The sequence below is a fragment of the Artibeus jamaicensis genome, unplaced genomic scaffold (assembly GCF_021234435.1).
Source record: "Artibeus jamaicensis isolate MK-2021 breed Jamaican fruit bat unplaced genomic scaffold, CSHL_Jam_final contig_851, whole genome shotgun sequence".
Classification (NCBI taxonomy): domain Eukaryota; kingdom Metazoa; phylum Chordata; class Mammalia; order Chiroptera; family Phyllostomidae; genus Artibeus; species Artibeus jamaicensis.
This window is the reverse complement of record NW_026521986.1, coordinates 13165216-13180190: the sequence shown is the minus strand read 5'-3', so window position 1 is coordinate 13180190 and position 14975 is coordinate 13165216. Positions and strand designations below refer to the sequence as shown.

The 14975-nt window shown below is 40.0% G+C and overlaps 2 protein-coding genes across 9 annotated transcripts in view; one reads left to right on the top strand and one right to left on the bottom strand.

Annotated features, from left to right (window-relative positions):
• Positions 1–11437, bottom strand: part of BBOF1 (basal body orientation factor 1) — a 47068-nt gene extending 35631 nt beyond the window's left edge. The window contains exon 1 of the mRNA XM_037128032.2: positions 11267–11437. Coding sequence (XP_036983927.1) covers positions 11267–11281 — 15 coding nt within the window. The 5' untranslated portion in view covers positions 11282–11437. The remainder of the gene's footprint in view (positions 1–11266) is intronic.
• ENTPD5 (ectonucleoside triphosphate diphosphohydrolase 5 (inactive)) overlaps positions 1–14975 on the top strand; it is a 40409-nt gene that overhangs the window by 469 nt on the left and 24965 nt on the right. For 2 of the 8 annotated variants that reach the window (XM_037127994.2, XM_053673321.1), the window contains exons 2-3: positions 1451–1529; positions 14468–14540. Coding sequence is in view for 3 of the 8 variants with exons in the window: in XM_037127964.2 (XP_036983859.1) it covers positions 1521–1529 (9 nt within the window). In the remaining 5 variants the exon portion in view is untranslated. Of the gene's footprint in view, positions 1–592; positions 679–1450; positions 1530–7654; positions 7894–12466; positions 12763–14467; positions 14541–14975 lie in introns of those variants that run through there. The other 6 variants (XM_037127964.2, XM_037127970.2, XM_037127977.2 and 3 more) reach the window with 5 other exon arrangements.

Here is a 14975-nt window from a genome sequence, read left to right as displayed (position 1 = left end):
GTGAGGCGGTGGTTGGGGTGAGGCGGTGGTTGGGGTGAGGCTGGCGGTCTCCACGGGGCACCAAGCGCGGGCGCCCGGGAGCCGGGCGAGGAAACAAGTGCTGCCACCTGGGGGGACGGGGGTCCTGGGGTCCGGCCCTAGTTTGCCCTTTGTGGCCAAGGCTGCCCGCTCTCCCCCACCCCCGCACCCCGACCGGCCAGGATGCCCATTGGCTAATAGTATTTCTTGCGTCCACAGCCCCTTTTTCTGTAAAGAGTGGAAGGCTCTTGTCTTTTTTAATTTCCTTCCCCTGAGCACACCTGCGAAAAGGAGTACTCGAAAGTATTGTTCTCCGTTTTCGGAGGAGGAGTTGTATGACTGTGCCTTCATTCAGTGAGAGTGAGTGAGTCTTTGAGGCAGATAGGGAATTCTGGGTGCCAGGACTGGAGTCAGGAATCGCGTGATTCAGCTGTGCGACGTCCTCCATTTCAAACTGAATTTTAAAATTTCTTCAGAATCTTCATTCTCTATCTTCCCTTTCCATTTCCCGGGGGGAAAACTTAATGCCTACGCCCCTCCCAGAGGCCCTTGACCCTTTTATTCACTTGTGCAGTTTCCGTTTCTGAATTCTGTGGTTAAAGGGAACATGCTGGTTTATTAATGAGCTCGGAAAATATCATCTGGCTTGCTCTATTTCTGGTGCGTTTCCCCCTCTTTTGTATATCACACTCCAGTGGGCCCATGGTAGAATCACCGTACATTGAAGGGGTTTCCTCTGATATGAAATCTATAAAGTTAACATTAGTTTTGTATGTCTAAGGTTCTGAAAGTGTATTCTATTGATGAACTTGCAGGAAAGAGAGGGTAGGGCATCTTCTGTCATGGACTATATTTGGAATACATTCTAAAAGTTGGTAAGAGTATAATATGAAATTCAGTCCAAGAATTTTGTTGTTTATACATAAGTTTACAGATTCGTTTATAAACAAGAAAGTTTGTAACATCGTTTTTTAATAGGAACATAGTACCTTTTACTTGTTTATAGTATATACTTTATAGTTATTATACAGCATTTTTACTGACTGTGAGTTTGGTTTTGTAGTCAGAACTGTTGAGATCTAAATATAGCTAAGAAAAATGCTCAGATATATAGTGTCATAGAGGTGGTTCTAGAATCTAGACTCCTGAGTCTCCACATTCTCTGCGAAAGAACTGGATGTTGTTGTTCTGTTACCCTTAGTTAATGTAGGTCTGATGCTGCAAGTAGTAGAGCCGGAAGTTGCAGTTTAGCAATTCATCAGGTAGCATTTCCTTCTGTAAAACTTCTGGTAGATAGTTTTACCATGAAGTTTCAGGATTATTTTGCTGAATAAATGTGCTCTGTTTCATTAGAATGCTAATGATTTTAAAACTTGAAATAAGCCACTTAGTGTTTTGTTGACTTCTCTATGTAATTCCTTTTTTTGCCCAGTTTGAAGAGTTCCCGGTCAACATAGAAATGTGGAGTGCCTTGGCTGAATCCTCCTGTGGACAAGATCATTATGGGCCTGGTAGGTAGGGCAAGTATCCAGATGTAAGGTAACATACTTGTAGCTTAACATATCTTATAGCTTAAAAGTATAAATATACTTCATGTGCACCTGGCGTTTGTTTTGTTTTCTGAATTGGATTCTCTGTCTGCCAAATGATAACTTTTCTCTTATTCCATTGATTGTAATACTGTCAGGTGTGGTGGAGTTGTTCTAAAGCTAAATAAGAACTTAGGCCTATTTACCAAAATAGGCATTGTTTTCCATTTTTTCTTCTAGTAGTTCCAAAATTGGGTTTATTCTATAAAGTCTTCTGTGGCTTTTTTTTTCTGGTTTAGTTTGGAGAACAAATTTCTACTCATAAATCATCTTTATGAGTAGAAATCACTTTATACCAGTGATTTAGGTAAAAAAGAAACCCCCCAAAACCACTTTGGGCCAAATCCAGCCCTCAGGTTACAATTTGGTTGACTCTGCTCTGAAGGATAAAAGATAAACTGGCCTAACATTCTAAGTCCTTCACTGTGAATTTTGAAACTACTGAAAGAAACTAGGTGAACAGCTTTTGATTTTGTTTTCACACAGCCTTTGGAATCCTGGGTAAATATATTATTATCCAAAATATATTTGAAGGGACTGATCAGTATTTCTGAATATCCTCAGTGGATTGAGCACGGGCCTGTGAACCAAAAGATCGCAGTTCGATTCCCCATCAGGGCACATGCCTGGGTTGCAGGCCAGTTCCCAGCAGGGGATGCACCAGAAGCACCCATACATTGATTTAAAAAAATTCTGAATATCATGGGAAATTAATTTCATTCTACTTTTTTATTGCATATGGTACAAATACAGAATCTGTGAAATAGAATTATCTTGTAACCAGGTTACATTCTTGCCAGTATAAGAAATCCTGGAGGAAGGGTCGCAGGTTTGATTCCCAGTCAGGGCACATGCCTAGATTGCAGGCCACAGGTCCCCAGTGGCTTTTAAATAGTAACAGTCCCATTTAGGGTACTGTGAGAGGTACATCGATGTTTCCCTCTTTCTCCCTCCCTTCCTCTCACTAAAAAAATATAAATAAATGAATTAAATAAAAAAAATAAATCCTGGAGGTCAAGGACTTATTCTTATCAGTTTTTAAATTAATTTTTAAACACTTTTATTTATATGCATAATTCATTGGTACAGATAACTTTCTTGGCAATTTATTTGCAAAATACCCAATTTTCATTAGTTGTCTATCCTGACCAAGCCATTACACAGGACTAAAAGTCAGTCCTTTTAAGAAAAAGTGTGTACCCAAATTCAGGCCCACTTATCTGCACTTTCATTTCATAGATCTGTCTGAAGTTCATTCATTTAAGAAGCGTTTCGTATATGTACAGTATACTAACTGTATACCAGGCTCTCTTAATAGCTTGAGGAGTACAGTGGGGACAAGACAGGACCCTGCTTTTTTATGAGGCTTATAGGGAGGTGTATAAGATGCTGACCTGGACATTGGTCTCAGAGAATATACAACCCATTGGCACTTACACACAAACAGTAATAAAAGACACTATGCAATGATAAAGGAGAGATGCATGGATACTAAGTGATACAGGAATTTGGAGGCAAAGTTTACAGGAGGGCATGGGCTGAAAGGAAGAGGGAAGGCTTTCTGGGAAGGTAGAACAATGTGAGCAAAATTCAGTGTGTGCTTGAGTCTAGGAGCAATTTAACTGAAGCAGTCGTTACCAAAGTGTGGTCCACACCAGTAGCACCAGCATCACTTGGGAGCTTGTTAGAAGTGCAAATTTTCAGGCCCCACTTGAGACTTACTGGATTGTCAGTGCTGGCAGTGAGACCCAGCAATCTGTTTTAACAAGCCCTTCAGGTGGCTGTGATGTATGGCTAAAGTTTGAGAACAGCTGTATCAAGAGCAGAGGGTTCTTATATGGAAGTAGTGGGCAAAAAAACTTGGTAAGGTAGCTTCCAAATTCACAGTGAAGGACTTAGTAAGTGAGGCCAGAAGTGTTTCTTGTTTATCCTAGACACCAACTTGTAACCTGAGGGGCTGGTTTTGGCCCGTAGATGTGTTTTCTTTAGCCTGCACAGTCTTTTTTTTGGGGGGGGGGGGGGGGGGGGGTGTTTTTGTTTTTGTTTTTTTACCTAAATGGAGTTAGTGGTTTTCAACAACTAAATGCGACTGTTACTATTTAAAAGCCAGATTCTATATAGAAATCTGTGTTTTCTATTTATGTGGAAAAAGAAGACTTGGCAATACCGAGCCTATATTTAATCATGGCAGCAATTTGTGGTGATAAGAAGCAGCTGCTCTTTTTTTTTTAAATTTTTTAAAAAATATTTTATTTATTTTCAGAGAGAGAGGAAGGGAAGGAGAAAGAGAAGGAGAGAAACATCAATGTATGGTTGCCTCTCATGTGTCCCCTCCTGGGAACTGGCCTGCAACCCAGGCATGTGCCCTGACTGGGAATCAAACCGCGCTCGCATGGTTCGCAGGCCCGCGCTCAGTCCACTGAGCTACGCCAGCCAGGGCGAAGCAGCTGCTCTTTAGATGGGGCATGTGCTCTCCAGTTTGCCTCAGTCCCCAGCACTTCCTGTTGTTTCACACACACCTTTAACTCAACATTTCCTGCCTTGCCCCAGTAAGTATTTAGATATTTGAGTTTGTAGCTTTTGTTGAGGACAGTGGGGAATTGATATAAGTTGTAAGAAGGAGAATGATGTAATTTATGTATCCATTAATTCATTCCACACACATTGATTAAGTACACACATATGCCAGGTTGTACAGTGTTTAAAGATGAATGAATCCCTGACATGATGTGGGTTACAAGTTAGTGGGAAAATGATGAAAATAGCATTTTAGGAAGATAGTAGTATATGGATTTGGGAATAGAGACATTGATGATTGAAAGACCAATTAAGAGACTTGAACAGTCCAAGTCTGAAGTAGTCAAGGCTGGAATCTAGATTCCGGGGGGACTAAAGAGAAAGTCCCCCCAAATCTAGAGGGGAAAAAGAGAAAGAGATGGGAAAGAAATTGCAAAGGAAAAATCACCAGTCCTTATAACAGATTGGAGTATAGAAGGCATGAGAGAGGAGAATGCCAAGATGAAGAAGATTTTGATTTCTGAATTAGGAAATTTGCTACTAACAAACAGGAAATTAGAAGGGGAATCCATTGAACCTTTCTGTGTGTCTGGGGCAGCTGTACCGAGGAAGGGGGACATTTGGAGATGCCAGTTTGAAGTATCTCTGGTTTTGAGTTCAGTGTTTTCAAAAGGAAAATTTAATGGAAATGTCAAGATTGAATGCTTAGGGGTAGCTACCACTCATTTCATTCTAGGATTCCAAGTAAATACCTGGAGAAGAAATGTCTTTTTCTAAAAAATCTTTTAAAAAATAATTCTTTATTTTTAAATTATGGTTGACATACAATATTATATTTCATGTGTATAACATAGTCATGAGACATTTACATAACTTATGAAGTGATCACTCCCGTAAGCGTAGTACCCATCTGACATCATATGTATTTATTACAGTATTATCGATTATATTCCCTAGCTGTACTTTACTCCCTGTGACTGTTCGTAATAACTGGCAACGTGTGCATCTGAATCACTTCCCCTTTTTCACCCATCCCTCCAACCCCATTCCCATCTGGCAACCATCAAAATGTTCTCTGTATCTATGAATTTCCTTCTGTTTTGTTTGTTCATTTATTTTCTTTTTTAGATTCCACCATACAAGTGGAATCATTTGTCTTTCTCTTTACTTAGCATAGTATCCTCTAGGTCCATCTATGTTGTCACAAATGGCAAGATTTCATTCTTCCTTATGGCTGAGTAATATTCCCTTGTTTATACAGAGTAGGGCAAAAGTAGGTTTACAGTTGTTAGTATGAAAGTAATACAATACTTAGTAATAATGCAAGAACATACTCTGTGATTTGTGTACTCATAGCTGTAAACCAACTTTCGCCTCACTCTGTGTACACCTCTTCTTTATCCATTTGTCTGTCAATGAACACTTAAGTTGTTTCCATATCTCTGCTACTATAAGTAATACTGCAGTGAACACAGGGATGCATATATCTTTTCCAATTAGTGGTTTGGGTTTTTTCAGATAAATACCCAGAAGTGAAATTGCTCGGTCCTTCTTCGTCTCCTGTTATAGCCTTTGTTTTAAAGTCTATTTTGTCTGATATAAGTATTGCTACCCCAACTTTTTTTCATTTCTATTTGCATATATCTTTTTTCCATCCCTTTACTTTCAGCCTGTGTGTGTCTTTCAATCTGAATTGGGTCTTTTGTAGGCAGCGTATGTATGAGTCTTATTTTCTTATCCTTTCAACTACTCTGTCTTTTTTTTTTTTTAAATTTATCCTCACCCCAAGACATGTTATTTCATTGCTTTCAGGGGAAGAGTGAGAGAGAGAGAGAGAGAGATATAAATAGATAGATATCAACTGGTTGCCTTCTTGTACACTTCCTGACCAGGGATCCACCTGGGTATGTGCCCTGACTAGGAACCAAACCTGTGACCTTTCAGTCTATAAAATGATGCTCCAGCCAACTGAGCCACACCAGTCTGGGCAACCAACCTATGTCTTCTGATTGGAGCATTTAATTCATTTACATTAAAGGGAGTGTTGATAGGTATGTAGTTACTGCCATTTTATTATTTATATTTTTGAAATTTTTAACTTTTTCTTCCTCTTAAAGAAGTCCCTTTAACATTTCTTGTAATACTGATTTGGTAATGATGAGCTCCTCCAACTTTTTCTCGTCTGGAAAGCTGTTTTTATGTCCTTCAGTTCTGAATGATAGCTTTTCTGGTTTTAGGTCCTTGCTTTTTATCACTTTGAATATTTGTCATTTCCTTCTGGCCTGCAAAGTTTCTGTTGAGAAATTAATTGGCAGTCATATAGGAGCTCCCTTGTAGGCAACTAACTGTTTTTCTCTTGTTTTTAAATTTTTTTAATTTATTGATTTTAGAGAGAGAAAGGAAGGGAGAGAGAAATAGAGGAATGGAGAGAGAGAGAGAGAGAGAAAGAAACGTCAATTTGTTGTTCTAGTTCATTGCATGTGCCCTGACTGGGGATCAAACCCACAACTGGGGCATGTGGGGACAATGTTCTAACCAACTGAGCTACGAAGATGGGGCCTAACTGTTTTGCTGTTTGTTAAGATTCCCTGTCTTTAACCTTCAGCATTTTAATTATGATGTATCTTGGTGCTGGCCTCTTTGGGTTCATTTTATTTGAAACTCTCTGAACTTCCTGGACTTGTCTATTTCCTTTAGCAGGTTAGGGGAGTTTTCAGTCATTATTTTTTCAAATATGTTTCCAATTCTTTGCTCTCTCTCTTCTCTTTCTGGTACCCCTATGATGTGAATGTTGGGATGCTTTATGTTGTTCAAGAGGCCCCTTAAATTATCCTTTTTTTTGGGGCTTCTTTCTTTTTGCTGTTCTAATTGAGTGTTTTCCACTGCTTTGTCTTCCTAATTGCCAATTCAGTTCTCTGCTCCATCTAATCCTCTATTGAGTACCTTTTATGTATTCTTTGTTTCTGACTGGTTCTTTTTTATGTTTTCTATCTCCATTTTTAGTTTCTTTTCTCTTTGTTAAAGCTCTGAGTTCATCTACTCTTCCCCTAAATTCACTGAGCATTCTTATAAACAGCATTTTGAACTCTGCATCTGGTAGAACTGCTTGTCTCCATTTTGTGTAGTTCTCTGGAGTTCTGTTCTTTAATTTGGGACATATATCTATTGTCTCTTCATTTTGGCAACTTCCCTGTGTTTGTTTCTATGTATTAGGTAGAGCTGCCGCATCTCCCAGTTTTGGTAGAGTGGCCTTATGTAGCAGGTGTCCTGTGTGGCGCAGTCTCCCTGGTCCGCTGAGATGGTGCTCCATGTGTATGCCTTGTGTGGATTGTGTGGCCCTCCTATTATAGTTGAGCTTTGATTGCTGTTGGCATGTCATTGGGAGACATTGATCTTCAGGCTGAAAGACCAGCTGTGACCACAGTGGAAAAACTGTTGTGCAGGGACTGACCCCACAGAGCAGGATTTGCTCTAGCCAGGCTCTGGTCCCTGCCGAGTCCACCCTTCAGGTGTGTCATTTGTACAGGTGCTCTGGTATGGTCTGAAGCTGGCCACTGGGTGTGTTGATTCTGGTGACTTTTGGGAAGGGCTCTTGTGTGGAACAAGGTCAACTGCTGCCTGTGCCCTGCCCAGAACCACCTGGTATGAACTACAAAGTGATCTGCAGATGGTTGCTACCTGTGCTGAGTTCGGAGGTACCTGGGAGAGGCTAAACTGCGAACTGAGGCCAGCTGCCACTCGTGCTGGGTTTCAGACTACTTAGCAAGAGGTATGGGGCATGCTAAGGCCAGATGCTGCTTGTTTGGGGTTTGTGAACCTTTGAGAGATTTTAGTAGAGTCCACAGCATGAGCCAAGCCAGGCTATTTGTATGGAACAGCCACTGGAAGCCACTTTGGTAGGCCCACAAGTTTGATGATGTGGGGCCTCAGGGAATTACCAGGGTGGGACAAACAGTGTAAGCCCTGTGGATGGAGACTCAGACTTGGTACCCGCCTACACCTACAGGCTAGATTGGAGGTGGGCTCAACAGAGGAAGTGATGAACTCTGCTAGCACTTCCGTCTGGGAGAAAGCTAATCCTTTAGACCTTACCATGAAGCCAGAAAATTCAGTTCGACCATGTATGTCCCTGATGCTTCTTGAGCTGTCTCAGTGCTGGAGCTCAGAGTGAGGGAGTTCATTAGCCCGTAAGTCCATGTGTAGGCCCTTTAAGAGGAATGCTTGGAACTCTAGAAGTCCTCCATCTCGCTCAGCCGTGATTCCCTGGTTTTCACAGCCAGAAGTTATGGGGACTTCTCTTTCCAGCTCTGGAACCCTGACCTGGGGGTCCTGGTTTGGGGCTAGGATTCCTTGCTCCTCAGGGGGAACCTCCGGCAGCCAAGATATCCCTCCTGATTTTTATCTGCCACATGTAGGTGTGGGACCAACCCATTTTGCTTTGTGTCCCTCCTATCATTCTTGGTGTGGCTTCTTCTGTATATCCCTTAATTAGAGGATTGCTGTTCGGCTAGTTTCTGGCGGTTCTCAGTGATGGCTGTTCTGTAGTTTAGTTGTAATTTTTATGTGGTCTTGGGAGGAGGCAAGCACAGCATTTACCTATTCTGCTATCTTCACTAGAAGTCCCCTGGAGAAGTGTTTAAGTTGTAGTCAACAAAATGTAAGGAGACCTTTCTTGAAAAATGGTTGCTGTATAGTTAGAATGTATAACATTGTTCAGATTCTCTCTTGAATGTATAATTTTCAGATTTATGTTGCAGAGGTAAGTTTAACTTTCTCTTTCTGAGAGAATGGAAGGTAGTATATAAACTCAAATGCTTAAAGGTGTTTTCTGAGGACCAGTACTACTTCAAATCTGTGCCAGTTGGTAGTCTTGTCTCTTTCTACCAAATATTTCTTCAGTACCTAAGTGTTAATGCTACCATTGTATGATTGGAAATTTTTTTCTGTGTGTTTTGTAGCATGAAGGAAGTTATTACTCTGTTAATATAAATATTTTCACTCTATCTTTAGTATTTAATTTCACTGTTAGGTTCGTTATTGAGATAATGATTCATATTCTTAACTCATTCCTAAAAATATTTGACTTTGAAGTATTTAAATTCATTTTTACCCATAGGAACAAATAGGACATTGCATGAGTTGTAGTTTTTCTGATTTTAATTCTTTTCAGTAAGTAAAACATTGAGACTAATAGAAAAAAATGGAAGGTTTCAAGTGATGAGACATTATTTTTAGAGAAGTTAAAATTTCATATTGTTTTTAATTTTTAAGAGTTAATATATTTGCAGTAACACATACTTTCTAAAGCAAGAAGTACGTAAGTAGTGTTAACAGCACATATGTAAACTGCAAAGAAAGCTGAACACAAAATATACAAATACTGTATATAACCTGGAGTAGGCCAGTCTCCAAGAGGGCCCCCAGTGACCCTCCCCTCCCAGTTTTCATACCCTGGTGTATTCCTCTCATCCATTTCATCAGGGTTGGTCTGTATGACCAATGGAATACAGAGTGAACAAGAGCGTATAAGCAAGGTCAAGTCTTTAAAAAATTGCTCCTTCTACCTTGCTCTCTCTTGGATTGTCCACTGTGGCGGAAGCTAGCCACCATGTTGTGAAGGCATTCAAGGCCCTGTGGAGAGTTTGAATGAGAAGCAGGTGAGGCTTCCTTTCAACATCCAGCCGGCAGCTTGCCAACCATTGAGCGAGCCCTCTCAGAGGTGGGTTCATAGCCCGGATGAAGCCCTCAGATGAGTGCAGTATCTTAAGAGACCCTGAGCCAGAATTGTCCAATAAAGCCACTCCCAAATTCCAGAACTACAAGAAGTTGTGAGATAATAAGTGTTTATTGTCTTAACCACTAAATTTTCAGGTTATTTGTTGTGCAACAGTAGATAACTAATGTACAGCCTTCTAAAATATTTATTGGTTTAATGAATAGAAAAGAATTTGGACAATGTAAACAATGTTTAGTATCCTTTATATCCTGTAGATTTTTTAAAGTTTATCACAAATTTAACACTTCGAAAGTAGTTAAAGAACTTCAGTTTAACTGCAGAGCTAATAGATTCAGAAAAATAAAATTACAGTTTCTCCTGAAACAATATGACTAGATTAGGTATTCATTAATCTAGTGATCTTCAGCCGATGTGCCACAAGAGTCACACTGGTGTGCCGCAAGAATTTTTAAAACACGCTGTACCTGACTATTTAGTTAGGGGCACTGACCTTTCCAACTTTATTTCCTACTATAATTAGGCAAACTCTGTTTACTATTCCCAGGGCCCCCCAGCTCTCCCTTCTTTTTATCCATGTCTTGATTCATATTGTTTTTTAAATTTTTTACTTATTTATTTTTAGAGAGGGGAAAGGAAGAGAGAAAGAGAGGTAGAGAAACATGTATGTGTGAGAGATACATTGATTGGTTGCCTCTTGCACACCCCCAGCTGGGAACTTGGCTTGCAGCCCAGGCACGTGACCTGACTGGGAATCAAACCCATGACCTTTTTGGGTCACAGGCTGGCTCCCAGTCTACTGAGCCACACCAGTCAGAGCCATATTGTTTCTTTCTACTGAAAAGCACTCCTCTCCCATCCTAACTCCCCTCCTTAGGACGCTCCTCAAATGCCACCTCTTTTATAAAGGATTCTGTGATCATCCCAGCTGGAAGTAATCTCTCCCTGCTTCCAAGTCTGAGAACATGGTAACTGCTACTTGTCACATTTTAAGTTTATAGAGGTAATTACTCAACATGTATTTTATTTTTCCTGTTTAGTCTCTTAAAGTGCAGGTCTAAGATGATTCACTGTTGTGTGCTGTACTTGTGAGCAGCATTAAGCAACTGATAAATTCTGGAATGGCTAAGTTATTGAATTATTATGCACGTTCCTATTCCAGAAAATAGGCTTCCTGCAATAGAATAGCACTCCTATCCATGGGTTGGTCCGGAGGGTAATGGGGATTTGAGGGTGTGATACATAGCTGTAGTAAGACATGAGGAAGGGCGGTACTCTCTGACCCAATGCTCCTGCAGATACCATTAGTCCAGTTGTACCAAGTCCATTCAAAACACACGTACTGATGATGTCTTAACACATTCCAGGTTCAATACTTGGCTTGATAAATATAAAAGATATCACGTACCTTCACCTTAGACATCCTTCAGATCGATAGCAAGATGTTCCAGGGCTCTGGCCCTTGGTGTTGGGTGTGAGTCCCAAGTTATACCCCCAAAGTGAGTCATTGCTCACTGTGCTGAAATCAGTCCCTGACACACCTTATTGGACCTACCTTGGTTTTGCTTGGCGTGGCTAACTTATGCTCTAGGTGGCTTGAGTAATCTATTCCCATGGTTTATCTTACTGTTTGAAAATTTTATTCTAGTTACATTTTAAACTGGCTTTGTGTTTAATTTTTAACTCCATAAAAGCCAACTTTGCTGTGTAGCTCAGAAGAATTGGCACTGGGTACTGTTACTTTCACTGTTTTTAGACTTTTGGGTGGACCTTTCTAGTCCCCTTCCCCATTTCATTATTTTCCACTGTTGGGAAATACTGTGTCACTTTATTTAAGTCAGCCAATACGGATATATGCTGAGGGAGGAAATAGACATAAAATAAAGGTGGCACTGTGAAATCGTACATACAAGAAAAGTAAGTCACTTCATTTTGAAATCTGTTCTGGTGCCTCCGGAACCATGCTTTCTCAACCTGCCCTCTTTATTCTGGTACACCTTTATATTCCAGCCATACTGAACTCTTCTAATACTTAAAGTCTCAGAATTCTTTTTGTTTCACTTCACCAGCGACAAGAATTAATTTTTGCCTCTGCTTCAGGACTCAGCTTAGGCCTCTTACCCCATAAGAATGTACCACTCCCTTCCACCTTCATCCTTCTCCTTCTAAGATGAGTTACTTGCCCTTTATGTCCATCTCTGTCACATCCTGTGCCTATTTCTGTTGGAGAACTTAGCATAATACATTATAGCTGTTAGTTTACTTATCTGTTTCTTCTAGTAAGCTGAAGTCTCCCCAACAAATGGGCCTCTATCCAATTCCTCTTTTGTATCTAGAAGTGAGCCCAGTGTCTGTTATATATTAGACAGTCAGTAAATGCTTATTAATTAGATGATTCAATGCCCAGCTTCCTAAACTAATTTCAAGGATGGAAGCCATCAAGGAGTACTGTTAAATTCTCTCCTATTGGGCTAATGTTGTAAAAACATGAGCTCCTACGGAATTAATAACACTATTACATAGTTACATATTTGCAATTTTAAATATAAAATTATTAAATAATGCAGTAAAACACTAATTAGTAGGCAATTTATATCCTGTGTAAAAATAATACAGAATTCAATTTCTGAGTAACTTCTGCCCTGCAAGTAATAATCTACTAGTTAGCACTTAACTACCATAAAAACAGATGAACCAGGTTACTGTGTACCTAGAAAAAAGATATATAAGGAAGGAGTGAAGGATAAAGAAGGCAGAGAATAGCAAAATGCCATACAGTTGGTTGCAAACTAGCACAAAGGTGAATGCTGTTCATGAGCTTGACTCAGAAGGGCTGAAAGAGGAGCAAAGAGCAAAAGGCAAACCACAGTGGAAGCAGGATTCACCGGGAACAGGCTCAAGCAGGTGAGCACCTGGATGGGGCACAGGTCCTATGGTATTGTGGTCTCTCGGGCTCTGGGTGACAAGGAAGGTAGGAGTCTAGAATGTGAAGCTCTGGGGAGGCCGAGTAGGGAGGAAGAGTGTTTCCTATAGAGACAAAGATAAGCTGAAAAAGGCTGTAGGAGGAGATGTGCATAGTGACAAACACTGGCTGGCACCAAAGTCTCAATGAAAGGAATTGAAGATGGGGCTTTGTTGGGGGTGAATAGGAGATAGCAAAAAACATTGAGGAGAACAATTCAGAAAGTAATGGATTTAAATACAGTTCTGTATACTCTGCAGTTTATACAAAGTAAATCTGTATACATTATACATTATAATCTGTATACATTATACATAATGTATACATTATTATGCATATAAAACTTTTTATATAATTGACACATTTGGAGAAACAGTCTTTCCTTGGAAGTTTTGGAATATTAATCTTCCAATGGGTAGGTAATCTTCCTTTGGAAAGAAGTCAGCTATGCATTCTTGTTAAATGGGTGGGATTCAGTACCTGAGCTGTTGGATCACTGTTCATTCCTTCAGAGTATTTATTCAGCACCTACCGAGTGCTAGCTCTGTTTCAGCACCAGGAACACATCATTGAACAAAAACAGACAAACTCCTGCCTATGTATAACTCACATTGGGAAAGGGGTGGAGGATGGGGAGCAGAGAGTTTGGAAAAAACAGGAAATGGTATACCACATTAGAAAGTAACACGTGCTGTGGAGAAATATAATAGGGAAGGAAGGTAGAAGATGTGTATGTGACTAGGTAGGTTGCAGTTTTCGATAGAGTGAACAAGGAAGGTCTCACTGAGAATCAAATAACATTTGGGCAAAGACTAACGAAGTGAATGAGCAAGCTGTGCAGGCTGGTGTTATGTAAACAGGATGCCATTCTATAAACTAAACTGTAAACCAAACACCTGCTTAAAGTAGCTAATCTTAAAGAAAGATGAGATTAGAAGTGGTGTTAGAAGGTGGGGGGAGAGCAAAAGGAGCATTTTATATATTCATCCTTTTCTTCCTTTAAAATCTGTTTAGTTTTACACGGAACAACTGGAATGACTGTGGTTTTCACTCCATGAAGTGGATACCTAGTATGCATTTTTCCCTTTGAAATCTTTTGTTTTTTTGGAATCAAAACAAATGTTTGCTTAATGGAAATAGAAGCTGGAAGCCCTGGCTGGTGTAGCTCAGCAGGTTGAGCATGGGCCTGCGAACCAGACAATCGAGGTTTGATTCACAGTTAGGGCACATGTCTGGGTTGCAGGCCAGTTCCCTGCAGGCCAATTCCCAGCAGGGGATACACGAAAGGCAACCATACATTGATGTTTCTCTCCCTCTCTCCTTCCCTTTCCCTCTAGAGATAAATAAAAAAAATCTTTAAAAAAAAAAAAAGAAATAGAAGCTGGAGAGGTTTTTTCAGAAACCACAATAATAAACAAAACATGAATAAGCCATGAAGAAGCTGCTGTGGCATCAGTCACAGAGAGGTGGGTGGGTTGATGACTGGACAGTACACTTCTTGAAGGAGAAAAGGGACCAAGCGTTGAACATGGTTTAAGCTCTGGAGAAGGCAAGGATCTTATCCACTGTGAGACGAGAGTTAGCATAAATAAGTAGCAAATTATGTATTAATGCTCAGAGAATCTTAAAGGTGGTTTTTGTTTTCAGTTATTTAACTTCCTCTGCATGACCAGCCTATTTGTTGTAAGAGAAGAATCAGCCAAAGGGTGTAATTTGAGATGTGAGTATGAATCTGGCCAGGCAGCCGTCCTGGTTTCAGTGGTTGGTTTTCTGGGATGAACTTACCTTTGTGTAAGATTCTAAAAATTTTCCTTTTCTAACCAGTAGTTCTCATTCTTAACTTCAAAACAGAATTTCAGCCTCAAACAGTATTCAAACTGATAATTCTAACTCTGCCTTTGTAGTACCTCAGAACAATTCTATTGTAAATAGTTTGAATTCCAAATGCAATTTTAATTTGCTTTTATTTTTGTGATATGTCATCTATGGGAAAGTGATACATTTTGATTAAAAGAAACCCTAGGAGGTCAACAAAGTTATTAATGATTGAAAATCCTCAATCAATACTCCAAATACACTGAGTATTTTGTTAGAGATAAGGAGACCGGGAAATGAGGACTTTGGAACTAGATCTTATGTAACCAGTAACTATGGC